The 20,621-nt window shown below is 45.5% G+C and overlaps 7 protein-coding genes across 7 annotated transcripts; 2 read left to right on the plus strand and 5 right to left on the minus strand.

The window, feature by feature from the left end:
- Positions 1-20: 20 nt before the first annotated feature.
- Positions 21-5,437, minus strand: F4817DRAFT_325398 (ABC-2 type transporter-domain-containing protein). Its single transcript, XM_049301764.1, has 2 exons — positions 396-5,437; positions 21-328 (listed from the first exon to the last, which is right to left on the minus strand). Exons 1-2 carry the CDS (start codon positions 4,830-4,832, stop codon positions 299-301), a joined length of 4,467 nt encoding a protein of 1,488 aa, XP_049162921.1. The 5' UTR covers positions 4,833-5,437; the 3' UTR covers positions 21-298.
- A 2,731-nt stretch (positions 5,438-8,168) lies between these two features.
- On the minus strand, positions 8,169-10,261 carry F4817DRAFT_325400 (casein kinase II regulatory subunit-domain-containing protein). Its single transcript, XM_049301765.1, has 2 exons — positions 9,702-10,261; positions 8,169-9,649 (listed from the first exon to the last, which is right to left on the minus strand). The coding sequence occupies exons 1-2, from the start codon at positions 9,858-9,860 to the stop codon at positions 8,813-8,815; spliced, it is 996 nt and encodes a 331-aa protein (XP_049162922.1). The 5' UTR covers positions 9,861-10,261; the 3' UTR covers positions 8,169-8,812.
- A 264-nt stretch (positions 10,262-10,525) lies between these two features.
- Positions 10,526-12,080, plus strand: F4817DRAFT_325401 (Clavaminate synthase-like protein). Its single transcript, XM_049301766.1, has one exon. The coding sequence runs from the start codon at positions 10,612-10,614 to the stop codon at positions 11,725-11,727; it is 1,116 nt and encodes a 371-aa protein (XP_049162923.1). The 5' UTR covers positions 10,526-10,611; the 3' UTR covers positions 11,728-12,080.
- Positions 12,081-12,673: 593 nt separating this feature from the next.
- F4817DRAFT_312019 (uncharacterized protein) lies at positions 12,674-12,937 on the minus strand (the record flags this gene model as incomplete). Its single annotated transcript, XM_049300077.1, has 2 exons — positions 12,674-12,699; positions 12,739-12,937. 2 exons carry the CDS (start codon positions 12,935-12,937, stop codon positions 12,674-12,676), a joined length of 225 nt encoding a protein of 74 aa, XP_049162924.1.
- A 1,274-nt stretch (positions 12,938-14,211) lies between these two features.
- F4817DRAFT_178302 (uncharacterized protein) lies at positions 14,212-16,046 on the minus strand. The gene has a single exon (XM_049298311.1). It carries the CDS (start codon positions 15,418-15,420, stop codon positions 14,416-14,418), a length of 1,005 nt encoding a protein of 334 aa, XP_049162925.1. The 5' UTR covers positions 15,421-16,046; the 3' UTR covers positions 14,212-14,415.
- Positions 16,047-17,123: 1,077 nt separating this feature from the next.
- On the minus strand, positions 17,124-18,824 carry F4817DRAFT_325406 (uncharacterized protein). Its single transcript, XM_049301767.1, has 2 exons — positions 18,282-18,824; positions 17,124-18,148 (listed from the first exon to the last, which is right to left on the minus strand). Exons 1-2 carry the CDS (start codon positions 18,747-18,749, stop codon positions 17,501-17,503), a joined length of 1,116 nt encoding a protein of 371 aa, XP_049162926.1. The 5' UTR covers positions 18,750-18,824; the 3' UTR covers positions 17,124-17,500.
- Positions 18,825-19,563: 739 nt separating this feature from the next.
- Positions 19,564-20,580, plus strand: F4817DRAFT_325408 (uncharacterized protein). Its single transcript, XM_049301768.1, has 2 exons — positions 19,564-19,666; positions 19,725-20,580. Exon 2 carries the CDS (start codon positions 19,939-19,941, stop codon positions 20,281-20,283), a length of 345 nt encoding a protein of 114 aa, XP_049162927.1. The 5' UTR covers positions 19,564-19,666; positions 19,725-19,938; the 3' UTR covers positions 20,284-20,580.
- Positions 20,581-20,621: the final 41 nt, after the last annotated feature.

Genomic DNA, 20,621 nt, shown 5'->3' on the forward strand with positions numbered 1-20,621 from the left:
GCTTCGGACATACGCGGAACTTGGATATAGTATGCACCACTATTGGTGCTTGAATTATAACTCTATATGCTTGATCTACTATTAACTTGAATATAATGATGTAAATGGCTTTCCCGCCTGATGCTTGATCTAAGTATTCCTGGTCTATTCCCAACTCCGATATCGCAAAATATGCACCAACTCTTCGTCTACCCGTCGTCGTCGTTCCTCTTGCCCTCCTCCTCAGTCTAAAATTCGTTGATAGTCACATGAGCTAAATGGCATCGTACATCTCATACTTCTCTCTTTTCGTCGTACATCAACGTCGGTTAAAGTTCAGGAACCGTCCCTATATAGTAAATATTAGCACTCGTACAGAACACGCAAATGATGCAGGGGGTGAAGGCAAAACTTACCGCACAGAATAAGATTATCAGATTGCTGCCCACGAAAGCTAGGAAGATACCAAGGTCCCTCCACCGGTAGTCGAACTTGAAGCCTAGTGGCTCGTAGAATTCATTGCCTACCTTGTAGGCACAGTATTGGCACAGGCTAGTGGCGTTGTCCACGATGTACCCAGCGCCCTTCTCCAAGAAAGGAGCCATGTACTCGCCACAGGTCTGGCCTTCGGGTGCAGTGAACGAGTTGAGCTCCCACGGTCGGCAGTTCACCTGGAGGTCATCCAGAGCAGTGGTCACAGTACCACCAATCAGGCGGGTGAACGGGTCCAGCTGATACAGCCACGATCGCCAAAAAGCAGGCATCTGAGGGGCAGGGATTGAAACACCACAGAACATCGAGAAGGTGATAACGATGAAAGGATCGAACTGGCTAGCGACGAAAGGCGAAGGCGACAAGGCAGCGATGCACTGCGCCAAAGTGATCGAGAAAAGCTCCGTAATCAAAACCATGAAGTACTGGTAACCGGCTCGCGAGGACTCCGTCTGGAAACCTGGGATATAGTACAAGGGAACGAAGAAGATCACGGAGCAGATAATCGAGTAGGGCAATTCGGCAAGTACCATAGCCGAAGTGAAGGTGAATGTGCTGTACATCTTGCTCAACTGTTCGCGGAAGAAGATCGATCGCTTGATGACGTACATCAATTCGACTTGAGGGAGCAGTAGACCGGTCAAGACGGTAATCTGGAACATGACGAAGACCTTGTACTGCAACGCCGAACGGGAATCGTCGAGATTCAGATAGGTTAGACCAGTGAGGACGGAAATGACGATATGGTTGAAAATGCGCGTGAACAGGTAGTTGGGCGATCGCCAAAAGGAGAGATTGGTACGTTTGATGACAACGCTCAATTGGTGCGCAAGGGGTGAAGCGTACTCGCGTTGCAGAGAAAGATCGGTTTGCGCAGCCGCCTCTTTACGGGACTCTTTAAACTGGGAGATCGTGTCCTTAACGTTAGCTAGCTCAGGGCTGTCGTTCCAGATCTCCGACCAATCTCGGTTTCCAACTCGAGGAGCACTTCCAGCACCAATGGCCTCAAGCATGAATTCAGCAACGTTGTCGGATGGGCCGGCGACAGCACCGTGTCGAGCCAAGTAGTCCCGAAGAATGCATGCATCCTTGCCAATATCACCGAAGTATACGCAACGGCCTCCTCGTTGAAGTAGAAGTAGTCGGTCGAAGTTCTCGAAGAGGGCGGCGTTAGGCTGGTGAATCGTGCAGAGAATAGCCTGTCCAGCAGCAGCAAGCTTCCTCAAGAATCGAACGATATTGAAGGCGCTTTGACTGTCAAGACCCGAAGTTGGCTCATCCAAGAACAGTAAAAGTTGTGGCTTGGCCGCTAGCTCGACACCGATCGTTACACGTTTACGCTGCTCGACAGTAAGACCAGCTTCAGGGGTTCCAATTATACAGTCTGCGATGTTTTCCATTTCTAATAGAGCGATGATCTCCTCAACATAAGTGTATTTCTCTTCGCGTGGTGTCTCGAAGGGTTGTCGGAGGTCGGCCGAGAAACGTAGGGCTTCGCGAACGGTCTGGGTAGGGTCGTGCATGTCGAGCTGCTCGGCGTACGAGGTAGATCTCTGAAACTCCTTTCCAGGTTTAAGACCGTCGACGAGGATGTCGCCAGTGATGACACCAATGTTCTTCCTTGCTGCCAAAACATCCAAGAGGGTTGTCTTTCCGGCTCCAGATGCACCCATAAGAGCAGTGAGTTGACCAGGCTTGCAGTAACCATAAATGCTGTTTAGAAGACGGCGAGTGCCACCAGGAACAGGCACATCATATTTGAGGTCTTCCCATGTTAGAATGCTACTAGACTCAATCTTCAAAGCAGATCCCGTGTCCGCCTCCCTCGACTTCTGGCGTTGTAATCGCTTTTCGTTGAGGGCGTCGTTCAAGGCCTTTCGTTCGGCATTGGGTTTCGCGAAGACCTTGGCTTGATTGCCACCCATACCATACTTCACAAATTCGCCCAATACAACGTTCATAACGAGGAAGAATACGATGATGGCCATAATAATACCGAAGTTCCTCCACAAATCCTCGGGGGCGTACGAGAATCCTTGCGTGATATAATCGCCGCCGTTTATATCGAGACTCCCGGGGGTTGAGCCTGCTAGAGTACAAACTTGATGGCTAATGTTGCCATACGAAGGTCCAGAGGGAATAAGTGACTCGTCCGAACATCTCAATTGGTTTCTACCGAACTCGTTCGCCATCAGGCTGGAAAAGGTAAGACCCAAAGTGTTGATCCAGAAGATCCACCTAAGCCAGACCTGTTGAGACTGATATTGGATAAGATAACCGGAGGTTAGGACGAACAAAGTGATCGTGACGACAGCAAACTTGATAGCATAATCGAAGTCAGGACTGAGACAAGCGATTATACGGAAGTAGAGTGTCATCGAGATGTTTCCAACAAGAATCAGCAGATAGAACGTGAAGAAAGCCCCAGGTGTCCTCGTAAGATTGGTCATGAAATAGAGGATGATCGAGAACACAAGAATTCGCGCTGCTGAAAAGGCCGTGTCCACAAATATCTGTGCTATCCACAATGCCGATGGTCGATGGAAGGTGTATGCTTTATGCTTGTTCACGATCGGCCGGCCCATCATTGTTGATCCTAATTCGGAGAATGCTTCGAAGGCGTTGAACAGGAGAGCAATGAAGAGAAGACCTCCTTTACTGAAGGCGCTAGCAGATGTTTGTCCCAGGTTGAAGTACAAGGACCCCAGTACTAATGCGATGACAATAGTTCGAATCCAAGATAGTACCATGCTAAGTTTATCCTGGAACTTGATGGCAAACTGTCGTTTCATCAGAGCCCACACCTGGAGGTGGAATCCTACGCTGTAGACGGAATGTTTCGCACCGCTTCGCTTACTCTCGCGTACGGCCATGCGGAAATCATCATGGCGGGCCATCTCTTGTTCGTGTTCAAGCCTAGCCTTGTATTCTGCCATCTCGGTACTCAATTGTCGGGCAAACCGGGACTTCTCGAACGCTTCGGCCAATGTCTCGGGGCTATGTGGGGCATTCCGTGCCGAAAAGCCATCCGAGTATTCGCGCTCGAACTCGTCCGTGCAGCCGGTAATGTAATCGGGTGTCGTCTGTCGCGGTCGCGGGAGGAACCCTAGCCCTTCGAAATAAGCCCGCGCCTCGGTAGTAGGACCAAAGTACACCTGCTTGCCGCCGTCTATAAGTAGGACTTTGTCGAATTGCTTGTAAATATTCTCGGATGCCTGGTAGAGAGACACGAAAGTAGATGTCTTGTACAAGTTGGTTTGGATGCGAAGGGACTTGACGAAGTCGAGAGCCGTGCTGGCATCGAGACCTCGAGTACTGTTATCCCATGATAGGACACAGGCATTTGTGATCATCATCTCAGCAATAGAGACACGCTTCCTCTCACCACCAGATACACCGCGGACTAGTGCATCACCAACCACGGTCTTTCTCGTGTGCTCGATATTGAACATCTTGAGTAGCATTGTAATCACTTCCTCCTTGAACTTGCTCTTTGAGGTTCCCGCTGGCAGTCTTTTGGAGACCTTGGTATCGAGCGCAAAAGCGAGCGTCTGTTCAACGGTAAGGGTGGCGTGGTGGATGTCGTCCTCCTGGTTGTAGACGGCCTCGCCACGGTATTGCTGGAACTCTTCAGCGGTGAATGGTCCGTAAAGGACCTCTCCGGTAACGCTAGTATAACCCCATCGCTGGTTCGCAATCGACTTCAAGAAAGTCGTGCATCCGGATCCTGGCCTTCCTAGAACAAGAACCATCTCGCCAGGATTCACGACGCCCTTGAAATTTTCCAGCAAGGTGACCTCGGTACCTTTGCTACCTTTACCGAGTAGGCTCATCAAGGGAGTCCAGTAGTCAACGAAGTCTTTGAAAGCATCCGGGAATGTTTTCACGAAATTAGCAGTGCCGCCCATACCCTTGACCGTAAGTCCGTCCCAGTAGACGCCAATATGTTTTGGCTTGATGCCGGCCTCTCTCTCGGCATCTAGCCCTCCTCGTAGGGTTGTCTCCAAATCGAAAGCTTCAATCGACTCTTCAGACCCCGGAGTCTCGAGGTTTGTGAAGCCCCCTTTCTCGGCGTCAGACTCCTTTCGGCTGCGGGTACGACTTGCTCTAGATAGCCCAGTTAATTCCCGCCTGAGCTCAGCAAAATCGGCTTCGGCTTGCTCGACGGAGACGCCGGTGTTGATGCGTGAGAAGCCATTGGGGTTGTTCTGTCTGACAGTTTCACGTTGCTCCTCTAAGTCCGTTGCGACTGTCGAATCTGTAGACGGCGGCCCAGTAGTTTTAGCCGACGTGAACCCATCGTCATGGTCTTGGGGCGGTTCCCCGGATGTAAACTGCTTCTCTGAATCCTTCTCAGACATGGCTATGGCCCCACAACTGTTGTGGGAGTTACCCAGCTTACACGGTTGACCTTAGAAGCCTCGAATATGCGCGAATCTCTTAGTAGGCACGTAAATTGGATTTGTAAAAGTGATTCGAAAAGTGCCTATGGTGACTCTAGGTGCTTGATGATATAACAAGTAATGATTCCACGGTTAGTCGAATGCAGTTCAGAGCGGCTGCAAGTGCGAAGAGTGCAACCCTGAGACTAGCAGAGAACGAACAGAGACTATTAAGTCCAGGGGAACTTATTAGACTTATCAAGGCTGTTCGACTAGCTCAAGAGGGAGCGAAAGGGAAAGGGATCAGGGGAAAGAAAGATAAATAAAAAGAAGAAGTCGGAGAGAAGGCAAGATAAAAAAGGATGCATATTTCTTAAGTGAAGGGTATAATAAGAGAAAATGCTGCTTATGGGTTTTGTAATACAAGTCTCCCCTGGCAAACGTACCTAATTGTTAGCAAAATACTTACCCCACATATATTAATGAGTACTCTTCAGCGTCTTTCTCGTACGCTAATACATGCGCTACTTATCTAGCTTAACGAGTATTTATTCGGTTGTTTACTTACAGGTGGTTGATTCTAAGATATTCTCTATAAGGTTCTAAAACTCGTAAGAATTCTCAAGCTCTTATAATTTGAAAGCTATAATATATTCAAAGACTTAGAACAATATATCGATATGAATGCTTGACTACCTGGTGTAGACTGCTCATGTATCATAAGAAGTGTATGTGGGGATAAGTAACTTGGTAACTATACAAACAGTTATCTTTCATACCTGGCAGCCTGGGAACTTGTGAAGCCGAACTTTTGACATTGGGCTTGGCATTGGAACAGGATTACCAATCAATAGAGCAAAGATATGTGAAGTAACTCCATAAAAATTCCGTTTCATCTGATACCGATTCTTCGCTAGCGGTGTGAAAAGATTAGGCTATGAGTTAAACCGGGTTGCAAGGTATACTTTTTTTTGTATTACCGTCGTATTGGGCAACTAACCTGCCCCCGTTATGATTGATGGATACCTTACGTAGGTATGTAACTAACCGCTTGACACTACAGCGAGCAGATAGGGTATAGTGACCCCCACTTTCCGACTAAACTGAAATCCATACTTCATAGTACGGTATGTATTTCCAAACCACATATACCGGACCATAGTGCCGGATTTAACAGGTACCCGACTTACCAATATATCAAAACTCTAAAAACTTTTCAAGAAACTAATTTCATATTAATAAGTTAAGACATAGTTATGTAATGATATACTTTTAAAGTTAATGAAAAATAGTTTATAACATAAGAACTATCAAAATTCTAGCCTTACGTCGTACCGTTGACATGTTGATATCAGCACCATGACATATGTATGTATCATGCAGCTGTCTTAGTCCCGGAACTTCGTTACTGATAAGATGTGCCGCGTTGGACCGCAGATCGGTTTTGAATGCGTTGAGGTCTTCTCAATTAGCCCATCCGAAGCTCTTCCTATTGGTTGCCGTCGGGTTCCCGTACCCGCACCCCGACTTGTGCATCTCGAAGCCTCGTGGAAAGTGGACACTCTGATACTTTGCCAAGGGTTGCGTGCGCCGTGCGCTGACGCTGCGACCAACCACACCTACCGCTATTTCGACTCATTCGGCCAGTTTAGTCAGGTTAGAATCTAGATTCGCAATATCTGACCAGTCAGCTTCATCTACCTATAGAATAAGGGGGAGGTTTTTATGTTACTCCTTAAATTCGTCCGTTGCGGGTGGATTTGCAACGACCCATTTATAATTCGGATACGGGGTCGGAGTCCGGTATGCCACGGAGTTTTCAACTTCACTAACAATGTTATCAACAATGTTCTTTATGGATTACACGTATCTACCCCATCTCGGCCCAATTCATAGTTCCGGCAAATAGATGTAAGTCGATGATTAGAAATGATGTAGTGGGACTGTTACATTCGCTTTGCATTTATCTCGATCTACCTATCCAAACAATAACTTGATACACGCTCAGTCGCAGTCTTGGTGCTTTGCGTGCTGACATCAGTTCTATGTAGGTATCTACGCACCCTTTCCGGGCGAGGGTCGAGAACACAACCGAAATATATCCGATACTAACTGCATTGAAATCCCTAAGATTCCTATACGATTGTAACATACCAGACCACCCCCACGGATTATGTACCCGTGCGTGCGGGTACAAATATTTGAGATCCAGCCAGGTAAATTTCCATACATACGGCTCAGCACTTACTTCGCCACCGACCCAGAAAGATTCAATGGTCTAGAAGCTCCGATACGCGGAAACTCGCTCGTTGGGGAAGACAGCTTTGAAATACATTTATTTTAGAAAGCGGCAACTTTCTTAGGCCAAAGTCACATAAGAGGAGTCCTGACGCATATGCTACATATGTTCCCTTAAACTGCCACAAAACGTGCCTACATGATATGCATATATATGTAAGCTGCATGTACATGGAAATGCCTAACCTACATATGCCGTGAAACTCGGCGAGGTGACCCGGGCCAACGGCAAAGTGCTAGCTCATAGATGAATAAGTCTATACGCCTATAAAAGTAGTCCACAACCGCAGACGATGAAGCTTCATGTCTTTTGTCTGTTGTAGTAATTAAGAGAGTAGATTATGCGACGATGTAGCGATGCGACTTATTACCTATGTACTGTGTGCAATACAATATGCTTTGTGTAATAAAACAAGATGCAATTCGTACATATTACCTATCCGTCGCTATCGTTAATGAGCATCATTCACGTGATCTTTCACCGTTGATCGTCAGGCCCACATTTTAAACCACGGAATTGCCGAATGTGGTATATACCCGTACTCTGTACATGCTCCCGTGCCCGACACGCCGTGTCGGACACGGCATCTGTCATCCATACCTTATTTATAAGTGTATATTTTAGCTTGTGATAGCTAAAACCAACACTCCACATGTGATCCCGAAAGAAGCTACGAAGAATGAATCATTCTGTATCATTCTAATAAAATTTCTAGTGGGTCTTCGTTTCTGGGAGATTAGCTTAGAAGATAGACCCATCTGCTCAGAATTATGGCGAGGATAATGGAGATAATACTACTAGTTAATCTAATCTCCGTGAAGTCCCTTGTCGCCGTAGTATAGAAAATTCTCTTACATGCATACCTACATGTAGGTACCCAAGATATATCAATACTGTACAAGGTATGTACCTATCTATAGATCCTACCCTTGGTCAGCTCCAACATGTGATCCTAGGGGATATCCAGCAGTAAGCACTTAGAAACTCAACCCAAATCACAAATATGGCCATCTCGTGAGGAACGTTAAGAATTACAGAATACAGAAATGCTAGGGTTTCCCAAACATCTTACTAGTAGAGGTTTAAACTAACAACGACTAAATTATGCTGTGCCTTTCAAAACCGTGATAGCTCGGTCACCACGCATGAGAAGGGATTTATTACGATGTGTGGTGACGATTTATAAGAGCCTTAGACTCCAATTGAGTGCCACGTGCAAACAAGAAGACAAATGACTCAAGTTACATCATATCCACAAGAAACTACCTCGTATGCTTTCTCCGAACTTGTAATCCTCTTTTCCCCTTTGATGCTAACCAGGCCCCCAAACAAAAGCCTGCCTGGATGGAATCAAGCATCGAAATGTTTACCAACGCCGGCCATGCAAGGTAGAAGTATAGGTTTCATTCGTTCCTTTTCCTATCTAGTAGCACGGAGACCTAATAATCTGCGTCGTCTCATGCTGCTTATCCGCAAACCAAGGATGAGACCATAATGGGTACGGAAACTCCGATTACGCTCTTTCGACCTAGTGAGATCCGAGACACATCGTGTCTAGTTCGGTCTGTGTTTTGTGCTTCACCTATGGACTTCTGACGAGTGGAGATAGTTGCCTCCACCACTACTCTAGTCGGTCACATCTGCCATTCGACTTGTTCTCTTAAAGCTCTGAGTCTGCCCCGTTCGCCTCTACGGCCATAGGGCTTCCCCCTTGGCCATGTCGTCTTCGCGGCCGTAGTCTTCGCGCGGGCCGTCCATTCAAATTCATACTTTCGTCATCATCGTCGCTATCTGGGTTGGCTTCCGCATGATGACGTGCTTCGTCTAATTCTGAGATATTATCCGGTTTATCTCGTAGCCACTGCATCCGTGGGCCTGAGCGCGCAACCTCCGAAACGCGGAAGCCGTAGATACGGGGTTCGTATATCTTGGTGCTGCCCAGTCCAGGTGCAATATTGCATGTGTACATGCCATTAAGCATTTCCTTATCGTCATCGCTCACGCGCGCATTTGCTAGTACATCAGCACCTCGTTTCGTAAGGTCGTATTCGGGAAAAGTAAGTAGGAAGAGTGCCCCAAATGTGCGGCCGAAAAAAGCACCATCCACAGTCTGGAAACGGCTGTTGGGAGGTACGTAGACATCGAGACAAGAAGGACAGAAAAGCTTGACTGTTTCCTCGCCAGGTATATCAGAGAGCCCAACTGGGAGAGTCCGAGACTGTTCACAATGGCTTCGAGGACATACACCAAAGTGGCCTAACTCATACTTCTCCGACATCTGTTGAATGCCTGCTCGCGAGCAGATAAAGCGCTGGTGGATTAGACCGTAGAGCATCTCGGCGGAGGATTCGATAACGGATAAATCACTAGCTATTCGACTATGGTTGCGTCGTTCGCCGTGTCGCGGACGGTCAACACCCTCAATAGATTCATCCTCTTCCTCATCATCTTCCTCATCCTCTTCATCGTCGTCCTCGGGTTCAACATCGAGTATCATCTAGGGTAGAGGTTAGCAAAACGAAAGCACCCGCATTCTAATTTTAGCTAACCTCCAAAGCTTCCTTATACATCGCGACCTGGGTCTGCAATCCAGTTAGGTTGAAGTCATCTTCGATAAACTCTTCGGACACTTCTGCGAAATATTCGTGGCCCAGGAGAGAGCAGAAGGAGGAAATCCAAGATTCCGGGGTGCCAGATGACGAGGACATTCTGGCAAGAGTAGATGCGCCCGAACAGATGCCTCGTCTCGAATAAATTCAATTTGTCTAGGAGTGACGATGGTCAAGAGTCGCAAGGCGTAATGTTGAACCGTAGTTACTCGCGGTTAGGGAGACGAGAGAAGAGAGAGCTATGGCACCTGCATGACGCCGATGAAGGCGAGTATAGAGCGAAGACGAAAGGGAATAGAATAATTTAACAGACAAAGGGAGATATCTATGCCTAGAGATACCTAGGACAGGTCTCGGCAGATGAATATTGTGCTACAATGGTGAATCAATATTGTGAAATAGTTGTGATGCATGTGTTGTGATAAGTTTTGGCGGGGATGAGAGGAGGGAGAGGCTACCAAAATTGCGATTCAGCCCAGTCTAGCCCAGCAGGTAATAAAGTGGTCTGTGCGGGAATAAAAATAAGGTATGGCAAGTATAGCTACAGGTTTTGCTCACTATCATCTACCTAAATGCTCATATTGATATGTATAGCTACTTCTAGGTACTTGTGAACTCACGAGCCGCATCAGGCAAGGTCAAGCCAGACTAGTAGATGTAGCCACACAGTTCTTGCTCTTACATAGTAAGGTCAAGCCGCAAGCAAACAACCTAAACCTGGTCCGTGCGAATTCCGTTTTCTATCATGCGCCATTGTGCGATATCTCCAACCGTGTCACCAACTAAATTCTTAATCACATTTTAGTAATATTTATCGACTCACCTTCATCCCCTTTCAAAATCCATATTCATGCTATCTAAAGTCAGACTCGGCTCGCGGGTGGCCTTTTCTAGACACAACTTCCGACGCTCCGGAGCTTTATCTCAGGTTCCGTCCGCGTCTCCGACGAATCGAAGTTATACTCAACTCTCGGATATTGCCAACTCGGATTCCCGCAAACAGGCCGAACAGGCCGAACAGCACATTTCCCGTGTTAAGTCAGTAGTAGGCGATATCGACTTAGATTTGTTTCGTAGAATCGCATGGGTTCCTGAAACTCCGTTGCTTCTTAGAAACTTCCATAATTTACCTGCCATACGAAAATGGTTTCAGCACGGCACTGATGGTTCTCATACCAGCTTCACACAGTACATGCGACCCTATGAAGATCTCATCTTACCATATGAGTTCACTGTTCCCCATCCTTCTCCCGAAGGAGAGGGCTCAGAGGGCAATGCCTTGGCATGTTTTCAAACATGGCTTCTTGGGTCCAATGAGTATAAGAAGTCGCATTTACCAGTGATCATTGAGGCTATGATTAAATCTTCAACTGACAACAGCCCTTTTGGAATTTCCTCAGATTTCCAGCAATTCAATGCACCCCTAAGTTTGATTATGAGCGCATCTCAGTTCAATGACACTCAAAGTGAACCCTCTAAGCGCATCACAAATCTCTATGTTGCTCAATCTAATCTGAACGACCTACCTAAATCCTTTTTTCAGGACTTACCTGTGCCTGATATTGTCAAATGTGCCGGCAAGGGAGATATATATAGTTCGAGCATCTGGCTTGGATTGCAGCCCACATATACCCCTTTACACCGAGATCCAAACCCTAATTTGTTCTGCCAGCTGGTAAGCTCAAAAAGAATACGTCTTATGGCACCAGACCAAGGCGATGACATATATGCTCGCGTCCGCAGAGTGCTTGGCTCGTCAGGTAACTCGCGATTCAGGGGCGCGGAAATGATGGAAGGCCGCGAACGCGAATTACTTCATCATGCGGTCTGGGATGAAGACACGATAGATGAGGTATCTTTAAACCCTGGCGATGGCCTATTCATCCCCAAGGGGTGGTGGCATAGCGTTGCTAGTAGTGGCAAGGAGGGCGAGTTGAATGCTTCAGTCAATTGGTGGTACAGATAGCCACTACATTTTCTACACTCCAAAACCGAATAAAAGAAAAGTATAATAAGTATTACTTAATCCCTATACCATGCTCTATGATATACCTCTCGCTAAAGTGAAATCTAGATGGTCTCCATTCACGACCTACTCCGACTAGTAGGTTGGTAGAGCCTTTCCCGAAATCAATTTCGCAAGTAGAATGTTTTCAAGGTCACTTCTTAGATATTCTATATTCATAGCCCTAAACATGTCCAATGATGAGTTCCAATGAGGTTCAGGGTGTAAGATATCAAACGACTCATCTTACCACAATAGTAAAATAAGGGCGGCTGTAACCCAATGCGATATGATGCTTACATTCCAATGTTTATTACAACTAGAAACACAAGCATAGCTTCAGTACACGTATTGATCTTCACGTTATCTGAGGTGTGAATAATACTAGTAATGCGTTACTCTTCCCAGTGCACGTAGACTGAAGGCCAGCATCAGCAGCCAGAATGTGCCTGCCGAAGCTGGAGAGAAAGCGAAGGAGAAGTTGAGGAACATAAAGGGGTAAGATGGTAGATATTACCTTCAAACTTAGGAAGAAGTATGGTTATATCTGGCCTAGGGGATCTGCTTCACCGTGTTTATAGACTCAGCCCCTTTTCAGATCTCGCTATTGAAATATCGGGGTCAACTCATATTATTGATAACTAACCGCAGTTGATATCAGATTACTTCTTTCTGTATTTCAGTCGTGCTGGGCGAATATATGATAATATCTCATTCTTAACTTCAATTCATGGTAACAAAATACCCCAAACTGCAAATTAAATTACCAGTCTCATGACATATTCCCTGAAGCTACACTTCCTCGGCAAGACCCAAATCCTCGTCAGTCGGCTCAGTACAAGAGCCTCTCAGCTTCTCTTTCTAAATCCTATTCTTCAACACATTTTTCTTCTCAATAGCTTCGGCCTCATCGCGCGCCAGAAAGTTCATCAACTATACCGATCAGCATTGTTTTTATTGAAGTCAACTCACGCAGCTGCTTATTGGAGCCAGAATCTTCAAGATCAATAAGATCTTCGACGTTCTCATCGTCTTTTAGGACTAGGATGGCAGCATCATCTTTCCTCCCCTTGGTAGCGTAGGACGAGTCGTAGACTTGGCCTTCTAGGGCCTTAGAAAGCAACTGCCTAGATACCTTATCGGTTGCTTGAAGATACGCGTTCTTGGACATTGTTGATGAGATTCGAGATATGGTTTGAGCTAGGTTGAGCTTAGAAAATGACGTTTTGATCAAAACTGTGAGTCTAAGGTGTTCCTATTTATCTATCTACTAGTTCTTGATCATTTACCATAGATATGTTGATTCTCAGGTAAATTTAATACCTACATATTACATGTTGTCATTAAGGTGATTAATGGTATGATCATAACCACTACATAACTACCTAAGGTACATAGATCACTTCATATATCTTCGATAACACCCTGGAATGCTTATTTTGACATCTATTTGGACTGGAAATCTAGCAAGGGAAGAGTGTATTTTACCGGGATCGTTACGATTTATCGTTACATGCTCATCATCTTAACACCGTATATCTGTACAATACCCCTTTTCTTACCTTAGTACGATATTTAAGTGTGCTCTTTGTCCTCTACCTGCCTTTATTCATAGCTGGTGTAATGTGTCCCTTTGGAGACTCTATCTATCCCGAATTTTCAATTAACAGTAGCTACCAAGATGCGTTGAACACTGCCCCGATACATAGTAAGAGCGTCGTCGGATGAGTAGCATCAATACCATTCAGTAGATCATCGGTCCATTGCTTCAGAGTGGAAGAGAGACAAGCTTTGAGCGGAGCTGCCACAAGAGAGGCGGAGAGACTTTGCATGCTCTTAGATCGAGATCATCGTGCTCCGGACTATGAGATTTGAGCGAACCGTGTGTTAGTCCTGCAAAGTCATTCGTCTTTGTTACCTATCTCGCCCCTCTCTGATTTGAAACGTATGAGTTAAGGTTGTTGATCACTTTAGTTGTCGGTGGGATATTTATTCATAGGCTATGTCGTTACTGAGTTCCGTATGAACTGCCTGGGTAGATCCATCTAGAATGCGAAAGGGGGAGGATCGTGGTGCTCCAAGCTCATGATCTAAGCTACATATAGGTAATGATGCTCTTAGGTATGGCAACGTTATCTCTATTTCTAGCAAATTATTGCTACCTAACTACGTATTTTCTATCAACATAGTTCTTCAAGATTACACAAGTACTGAGAAACGTACGTACGCATACAGGGTTCATAGGGGATGGCAGCGGGGAAACATTTCCTGACAAAGGATCATCAATTCTCGATGTTGTGATTGGACCAAACAATCACCGGGCCTAGTACCGGGTCTTACTCCGGGTTCCGAAACAATAGCACCTTCTAGTACTGCACAAGTGTGCAAAACAGGTAGCCTTTGGCATCTTCTAGATGCAGTAAATCAAAGAGAGTAATGGTCTACTTTCTCGCTGTTCACTTAATCATAGTAGCCACGACTAGACTTCGCTAATGGGAGTTCAAGGTCTTTGAATATGAAGAGCTTCTCTTCATTAGATGTTATATCCTATGCCTAGTGTTGTGTGCCATTAAAGGGGTATATGGGCCAGTCATCAATTGTACCAGCGTAGATAACCAAGCCGAGTTGCCATTCCCGAATACGCTAATATCAAACAGTCTCAACCTCTTCCCGAGTCTCAACCTGAACCGTCACTGCCGCATTGATATTTACAATGTCGCTCCAGGGATTTTCTCTATCCTGAATCCAACCCGTCTGGATCTCCCCGCAGCACACGATAAACAATTTCGACCTGCCATTGGTGTAGTTCAGCTCGACGGCTGTTGGCGAGGCTAAATTCCGCAAGACAACACTTGTCGTGGCCTTGCCCGTAGAGGGTTCGATGCTGACCTTCCAGATAAACCCATCCTTATAACTACACGTGTAAGCCGCATTCTCATCCTGTGTAAGAACTAGTCCGTCGCAGTCAGTGATCTCATCAGTAAGAATCTGCACAGGTCCTCTTATGCGGATTCCTACAGATGGATCATCTTGAACTCGTTCGATTGGGATGCGACATAATAAACCAGCACTGGTATTCGTAAACCATATAAATTCATCTGTGATGCATATCCGGTTAAGACCGAAGAAATTTCCTTCGCCGTTTGCAATCTTCATAGTGTCGTCGGCTATGAGCAGTGATGATTGACCTGTCAGTGTATCGAGATGCCATATGCAATTCTTAGTTGAGTCTGGTATTATCACCACACGGTCTGAAATGGCGACGGCGGCTGCGCAGAGGCCTGAATTTGGGATTTCGGCTACTTTGGTGACTTTGGGCGGATTGCTGTCGTCAGGGCTGAGCGCTACGCGCCATATGATAAAATCGGTGAATTCGACATTAACTAGATCGCCAACGGTTGAAAGGACGAAGTATTCATCTTCGGTACCCGGTATTGGATCTGCATCGACAAGACCGTTCGCATTTTGATCAAAGGTATGCAGTAGCTGAGGTGTCGAATCCGAGTCTTCGGGATTAAATGTGTATAATTCGGGTTCGTCTAGTCGACAGGCTAGGATTTTGCCATTGGGCCGCAAAGCAAAAGCTTCAAACCAAGAGTCTGATGGTAGTTGTGTCACTAGGACTACATCCTGATCTGATCCGTCCTCGAGCATGGCTGAGTATAATGAGACTGAAAAGTTTATGTGATGTGAATGGTAAATGTGTATGTTAGCTTGAAGTTGGTAAAGTCAAGATGAATAGCTCAGACGGCATTGCGACCTGACCGAATATGAAATACTTGAAACCCCATGGCGGCCCATTACGATAATAATGTGACTTGGGCCCCTATCCCTGAACTATACCAAGAATCTTTAGGCGGGCATTTCCTGCATGAACACTTCATGGGCAAATGCGGCACACCTAAAGTGGAGAGTGGAGATGTGAAAAAGATCGGGAAATTATCGCCTCGTTGCTGTACTAAATGTAGGCTCTCCCGCTTCTAGTTTTGGATGCTGAGAGAACACGCTTAGTGCGTCAAGGTATTCAAAAAGGACAGTTGGAGTAAATATTTCTTAATTTCTTAGACTAGTTGATTCTGTACTCGTGATGATTACTTGGATATACTTTGAATATAAGACTCACTTGGTGCGGTTGTTGGCATATGTAGGTAACTATATTAAGTTATTACTGCGTACGTCGCCGTCCCAGTGGCTCCTCTATTGATCGACTAGACTAGTTGCCATTGCCGTGGTAAGCGAACTGTAATCGGCTAGGAGACTTATTTACGCGAGTGCCCAACCCGTTCCCGAGTCTTCATTCTTTACCTAATGTAGTCGCCCCGACCGCGGACGTGGGATTATGATGAATTATTTCTAACCAATACAATAGCACAGGGTGGTCAACTAACGACCCGAGCGAGTTTCGGAACGTCCCACCAGTGGTATCGTTACCGACTCCATACCATGTAAGTAATTAAGATACACCAGAACCACCCGCCTTGATTCCGTTATTGATGCCGTTGTTGGGTTTTTGTTAACCACGGGCGCGGGTATCTGGGTAGGTACCTAGGTAGGTAATTTAGTCTGGTCGATAGTCCATAGGGCTTCCCTTGTTGTCTCGATCGGCGCCAGTTAAGCAAGCCGTCTATGGAATACTATGTAACAGCATCATCCACTAATGGTTTTAGTCTGCAATGGCGCTCTTTGCGCCCAAGAAGCTCTAGCCCCATTAATCTGTGGGTTGGGAAACGGAGCTAGCCTAAGAGGTAATCAAAAGGGCAGGACATCAACCGAGCCGAACTCTTACCGTCTCGTTCCGGGTCCACCGGCGGATGCCCGAGCGTCCCATCCCCGGCAATATGACCCAGTCCTCTATTTTCTTTGGAGAGCCCCAGACCAAATCTATACATATATCGATATAATTTTCGGGTTGTAACTCTGGAGCGCAGCCGACGTTGAGCCCCTGGACGCTTAGGTTTATTCGATGTTAACTAGTGCTTAGTTGCTATAGTTATCGGGATTTGTTCAGGAGATCGTCATTACGAATTACCTCGTAAGGCCCATTAACCCCATGTAAGCACTTAACCTAGATGCTGTCAGCTGCCCCATCCTAGCCCGTCGGTAGCTCCCGTGTTTTGTTGCCGAACTTTGCCCTTTACATACTTTACTTCGGTAAGGATCTAGGTAATTGTGACAAGCCTTACAGTTACGAATTAACAAATTTCCAAACTAGCGGCTTAAATTCCGGTTGGATATCCCAGCTGCCCAAATATCACAGAGTGATGTTAAACCCATGTTCAAATTATGATACCCACTTACGACACAACTCTAAAGTCCTCAAGGTAACTAATTACTGTTTTATATTTGAGTGAGGCGACCTTAATACTAGACTTTCGGCCCAGGTGCCTCTAGCGCTAGAAGACTTTGCCTCTTCAGAATATTCCTTATCCTTTCGATCTTAACGCCTATTAGCCCTTTTTTCAACAATGTGATTTTCTTCCGCCATAATGGTATAATAGAGAGTATGTCTACCTTGTGAATATTCTACATGTTAAACTAGCTACCAACGAAGAGTATATACCTAGTTCCTTTTCTCTCTCTCTTTTCGGTATTGGAGTTGGTGTATTTCGATTCTACTATTCCCCAAAGAGGAGACGTTCAAGGTAGTGTTTCACAGTTACTCGTCTAATTCTCAAGCAATACATGTATATATATATAAATTATTTTATTAACTTAGGTACGTGGGTATAAAATCTTACACAGGTAAAATGACAAGGCCGACTCCAGAGCCGACCTTACATTTAAACCCCGGTGCAAGAGGCTGTGGAAGAGTCAACTGACCACCAGTACAAGTAGCGAAGTGTAAACCATCATCAAGGCAAGTAAGATGGCCTTCTACACATGTTCCTGGGTCCGTTGTAGAAGCCGTTGTTGGCGTACTAGTCGATATCACCCCTGTGGACAATGATGGTGATATAGATATCGTTGAAATTGTCAAGATAGGAGAAGAGGTCATGGTTCTTGATGCTTTGGGCTCCGGTATAAAGGTCGGACTACGTTGAGAAGATGTGCTTACATCAGGAGTTCCAGGAATGTTGCCTTGCCCAGCTCGAGGATTTCCATCGCACTGCTGTTTGAAGAGATTCTCAGAACCTTCTGGATAGTCAACAGAAGGACCAGGATTCGGGAACGCAATTGCTATCTGTTGTTGTAAGGCTTCTTCAGTTGTACACTCTCCCGAAACATCACCCATGTTGGCCATGAATAGCTCCGGAAAGACCGCTTTCTTGCCAAGTGATGTCCGACGAGCTAAAATATCCATGCGTTTTCTCTTAGCCGAAATGACAGTAATAGGTGCACAATTCATGTAATATTCAGGCTGTCCTCCAATTCGAGCAAGCCACTGATTTCAAGTTAGCATTTTCCATGAAACATTACCAATTAGTCTTCACGTCAAGTAATATCTAGTGAAATCCCCCTTAAGAGCCCAAAGGCGGTTAGGAAAAGGGGGAAGGGGTGGGGAAAGGGGTACTTACAGTCCATGCAAAAATATAGTCACCTGGTTCAATACCTTCCGGTATCTTGACAGAGTATTGGTCATGATTTGGGCCATCTAGATTCCCTCTTTGATTGCGCGCGGGACACCCACCTTCAATCGAGTGAATGACTTTCCACCCCGCAGTCTTGAGGGGGTAGGTTTCCCATGCACCATTATTGACCGGACCGGACAAACTAAACTGACAGGAACCACCACCGTGGACTGCTTGTCCTGAGAATGAGATGCTTCGCTCCTCCCCAATAGCCATAACCGTCGGTGGGCCCTCAGGTTCTAACTTGCCACCAGCTGGTATCTTGCAAGGAAAATCTTCACCAGTTGATGATATGGGGTTGGTCGGACCATATTGAACGAAGCGAAAGGGCTTTGGGTTCTCGAGCACAACGTGTGCCTCGAGAAGCGAAAATAAGGCCGAGAAGGCCGCTAGATCGAGCAGTCTATGATGCATACTAAAGATAAGAAAATAAGGGTTATCGTATATCGTAATATCATGGGTCTAGAAATCTAGAATATTTGCGAATTTGCCGTAAAGAAGAATATAAGTACTTGTATCAAAGAGATCAGCGACTTAAAGACCTAAGAACAATTATATTATCCTCCAGGCCTGCTAAAATGCGCTAGATAATGTCTCTTTTTGTTTTTCATTAGGTACCTTACAGTCACAATAACAAAGACAAAGACACGAATCCTTGCAATAGTAGAAGAAGGCCAAAATCTAACTCAGGCACACATTCTAAATGTTAAGTAACTTCTTCCATAAAACTAATTCTTATTCATAGCCTCAACTCAGCTACTTATATTTGTCTGATATTAACCCTTCTGCTGTAATCACATCTTATATAACTCCTATTATCTTATGTCACCTCTCTTCAACAGGTAGATCTTTGAGGATATAAGGGCAAGTACTAGTTCCGAACAATGCTTCAATGACAAAGGCCATATATTAGTTCATTTCGCTTACACGTGTCTTTTATTCGTCGCCCCTACCACGGCTCTCTAGGACAAAGCGGAATTTACTCGACTTTTCGTACCGTAAGAATTTGGAAATCTGGATACATATAGACTAATATAGAACTCCCTACCTTCTTGGTACACCAGTAATTATAGGTGCGCACCTATCTACCTAAATCATTGACGTGTAAAAGTCTGACCAAATTCGGCTATCGGTCTAATGCATCACATGTGTCAACATACGACTATACCAGGTGTTCATATGCTGTGCCATCTATCTACAGCCGCCTTCAATGTACTACAGGATCCATAGAGTACCAATCATATCACAACACTAGCGCCTCCTATGTTCCCTCGCTAGGCCCAAGTCTCCTAGCAAATGATTCTAATTGGGGTTTCGAAACTGTTCCCCAGGTATATATGACTGACTATAGGCCTATTGAGATGTAGTTCGCTTATTCATTTTTGGTAGTCTTGACAAGAAAAGGAGCTTCTCAGCCAATGCATACATTAATGACACTATACTATCTAGGAATAACTTGACTATTTGGACTGATACTCGAGCTGAAAGGATCGCCTTACTCAAGTCTGGGAGTGCTAAGTATGAGAAGGGGTAGGAAAGTACTTTAGTCTCGGGGCGATGCTTGCGTGCCCCCCTTTCCCGCAGCTCAGTGCACATAACCTTTATGTCAACACCAACGTCGTCGTCAGTCCACCTTGGTCCCAAATATTTCTCTTATCCGCCTGATTTGGAGATTATTGCCCGATACGTTCAGCTCGCAGAAACTATCACGATGATGGAACCTCTCTCTCACCACTTGAAGCCTGGAGGCAGTCGTGGTCTGGACATGCTAGCACCTGGTGGCTTCTCTGACATCCAGAAAGCTAAGGACTACCTTCGAAGAAGAGCAAAATGTGCACAACACTGGATGGGATCTTGTGTAATGATGCCGCGAGACCTAGGGGTAGTCATTGACCTCGAACTGGGTCTACAGCTGCGCCAATCTTCGCGTGTGCGATGCGACCAATAGTTCCTCAGTCACTCTAATACAAACAGTAGAGCCTGAGTAAACTACTGGAACTTGCAATTGAGAGTGATTCCGAGACTCCTATAAAGAATAGATTCGGAAAAGCTACCTTCAGTATGGCTACTACTATGTCGCTCAGCTAGGCTATGTCGTATGCTATTTCCGAACACACTTAAAATTATTTCAAACTTAGAGTATGATGAGCGCCTCCTTTCTTCGTATAATAGGCCCTACACATGTATCTTAGTAAAACTATTATATTTTAAACTACCTAGAGAGGTATCTAGAGTCTTAACTATGCGTTCATTATAATCTTTAGTGTTAATTATTGTTAGGTATTG

This window comes from Daldinia loculata, assembly GCF_022478755.1.
Source record: "Daldinia loculata strain CBS 113971 unplaced genomic scaffold F4817scaffold_4, whole genome shotgun sequence".
Lineage (NCBI taxonomy): Eukaryota > Fungi > Ascomycota > Sordariomycetes > Xylariales > Hypoxylaceae > Daldinia > Daldinia loculata.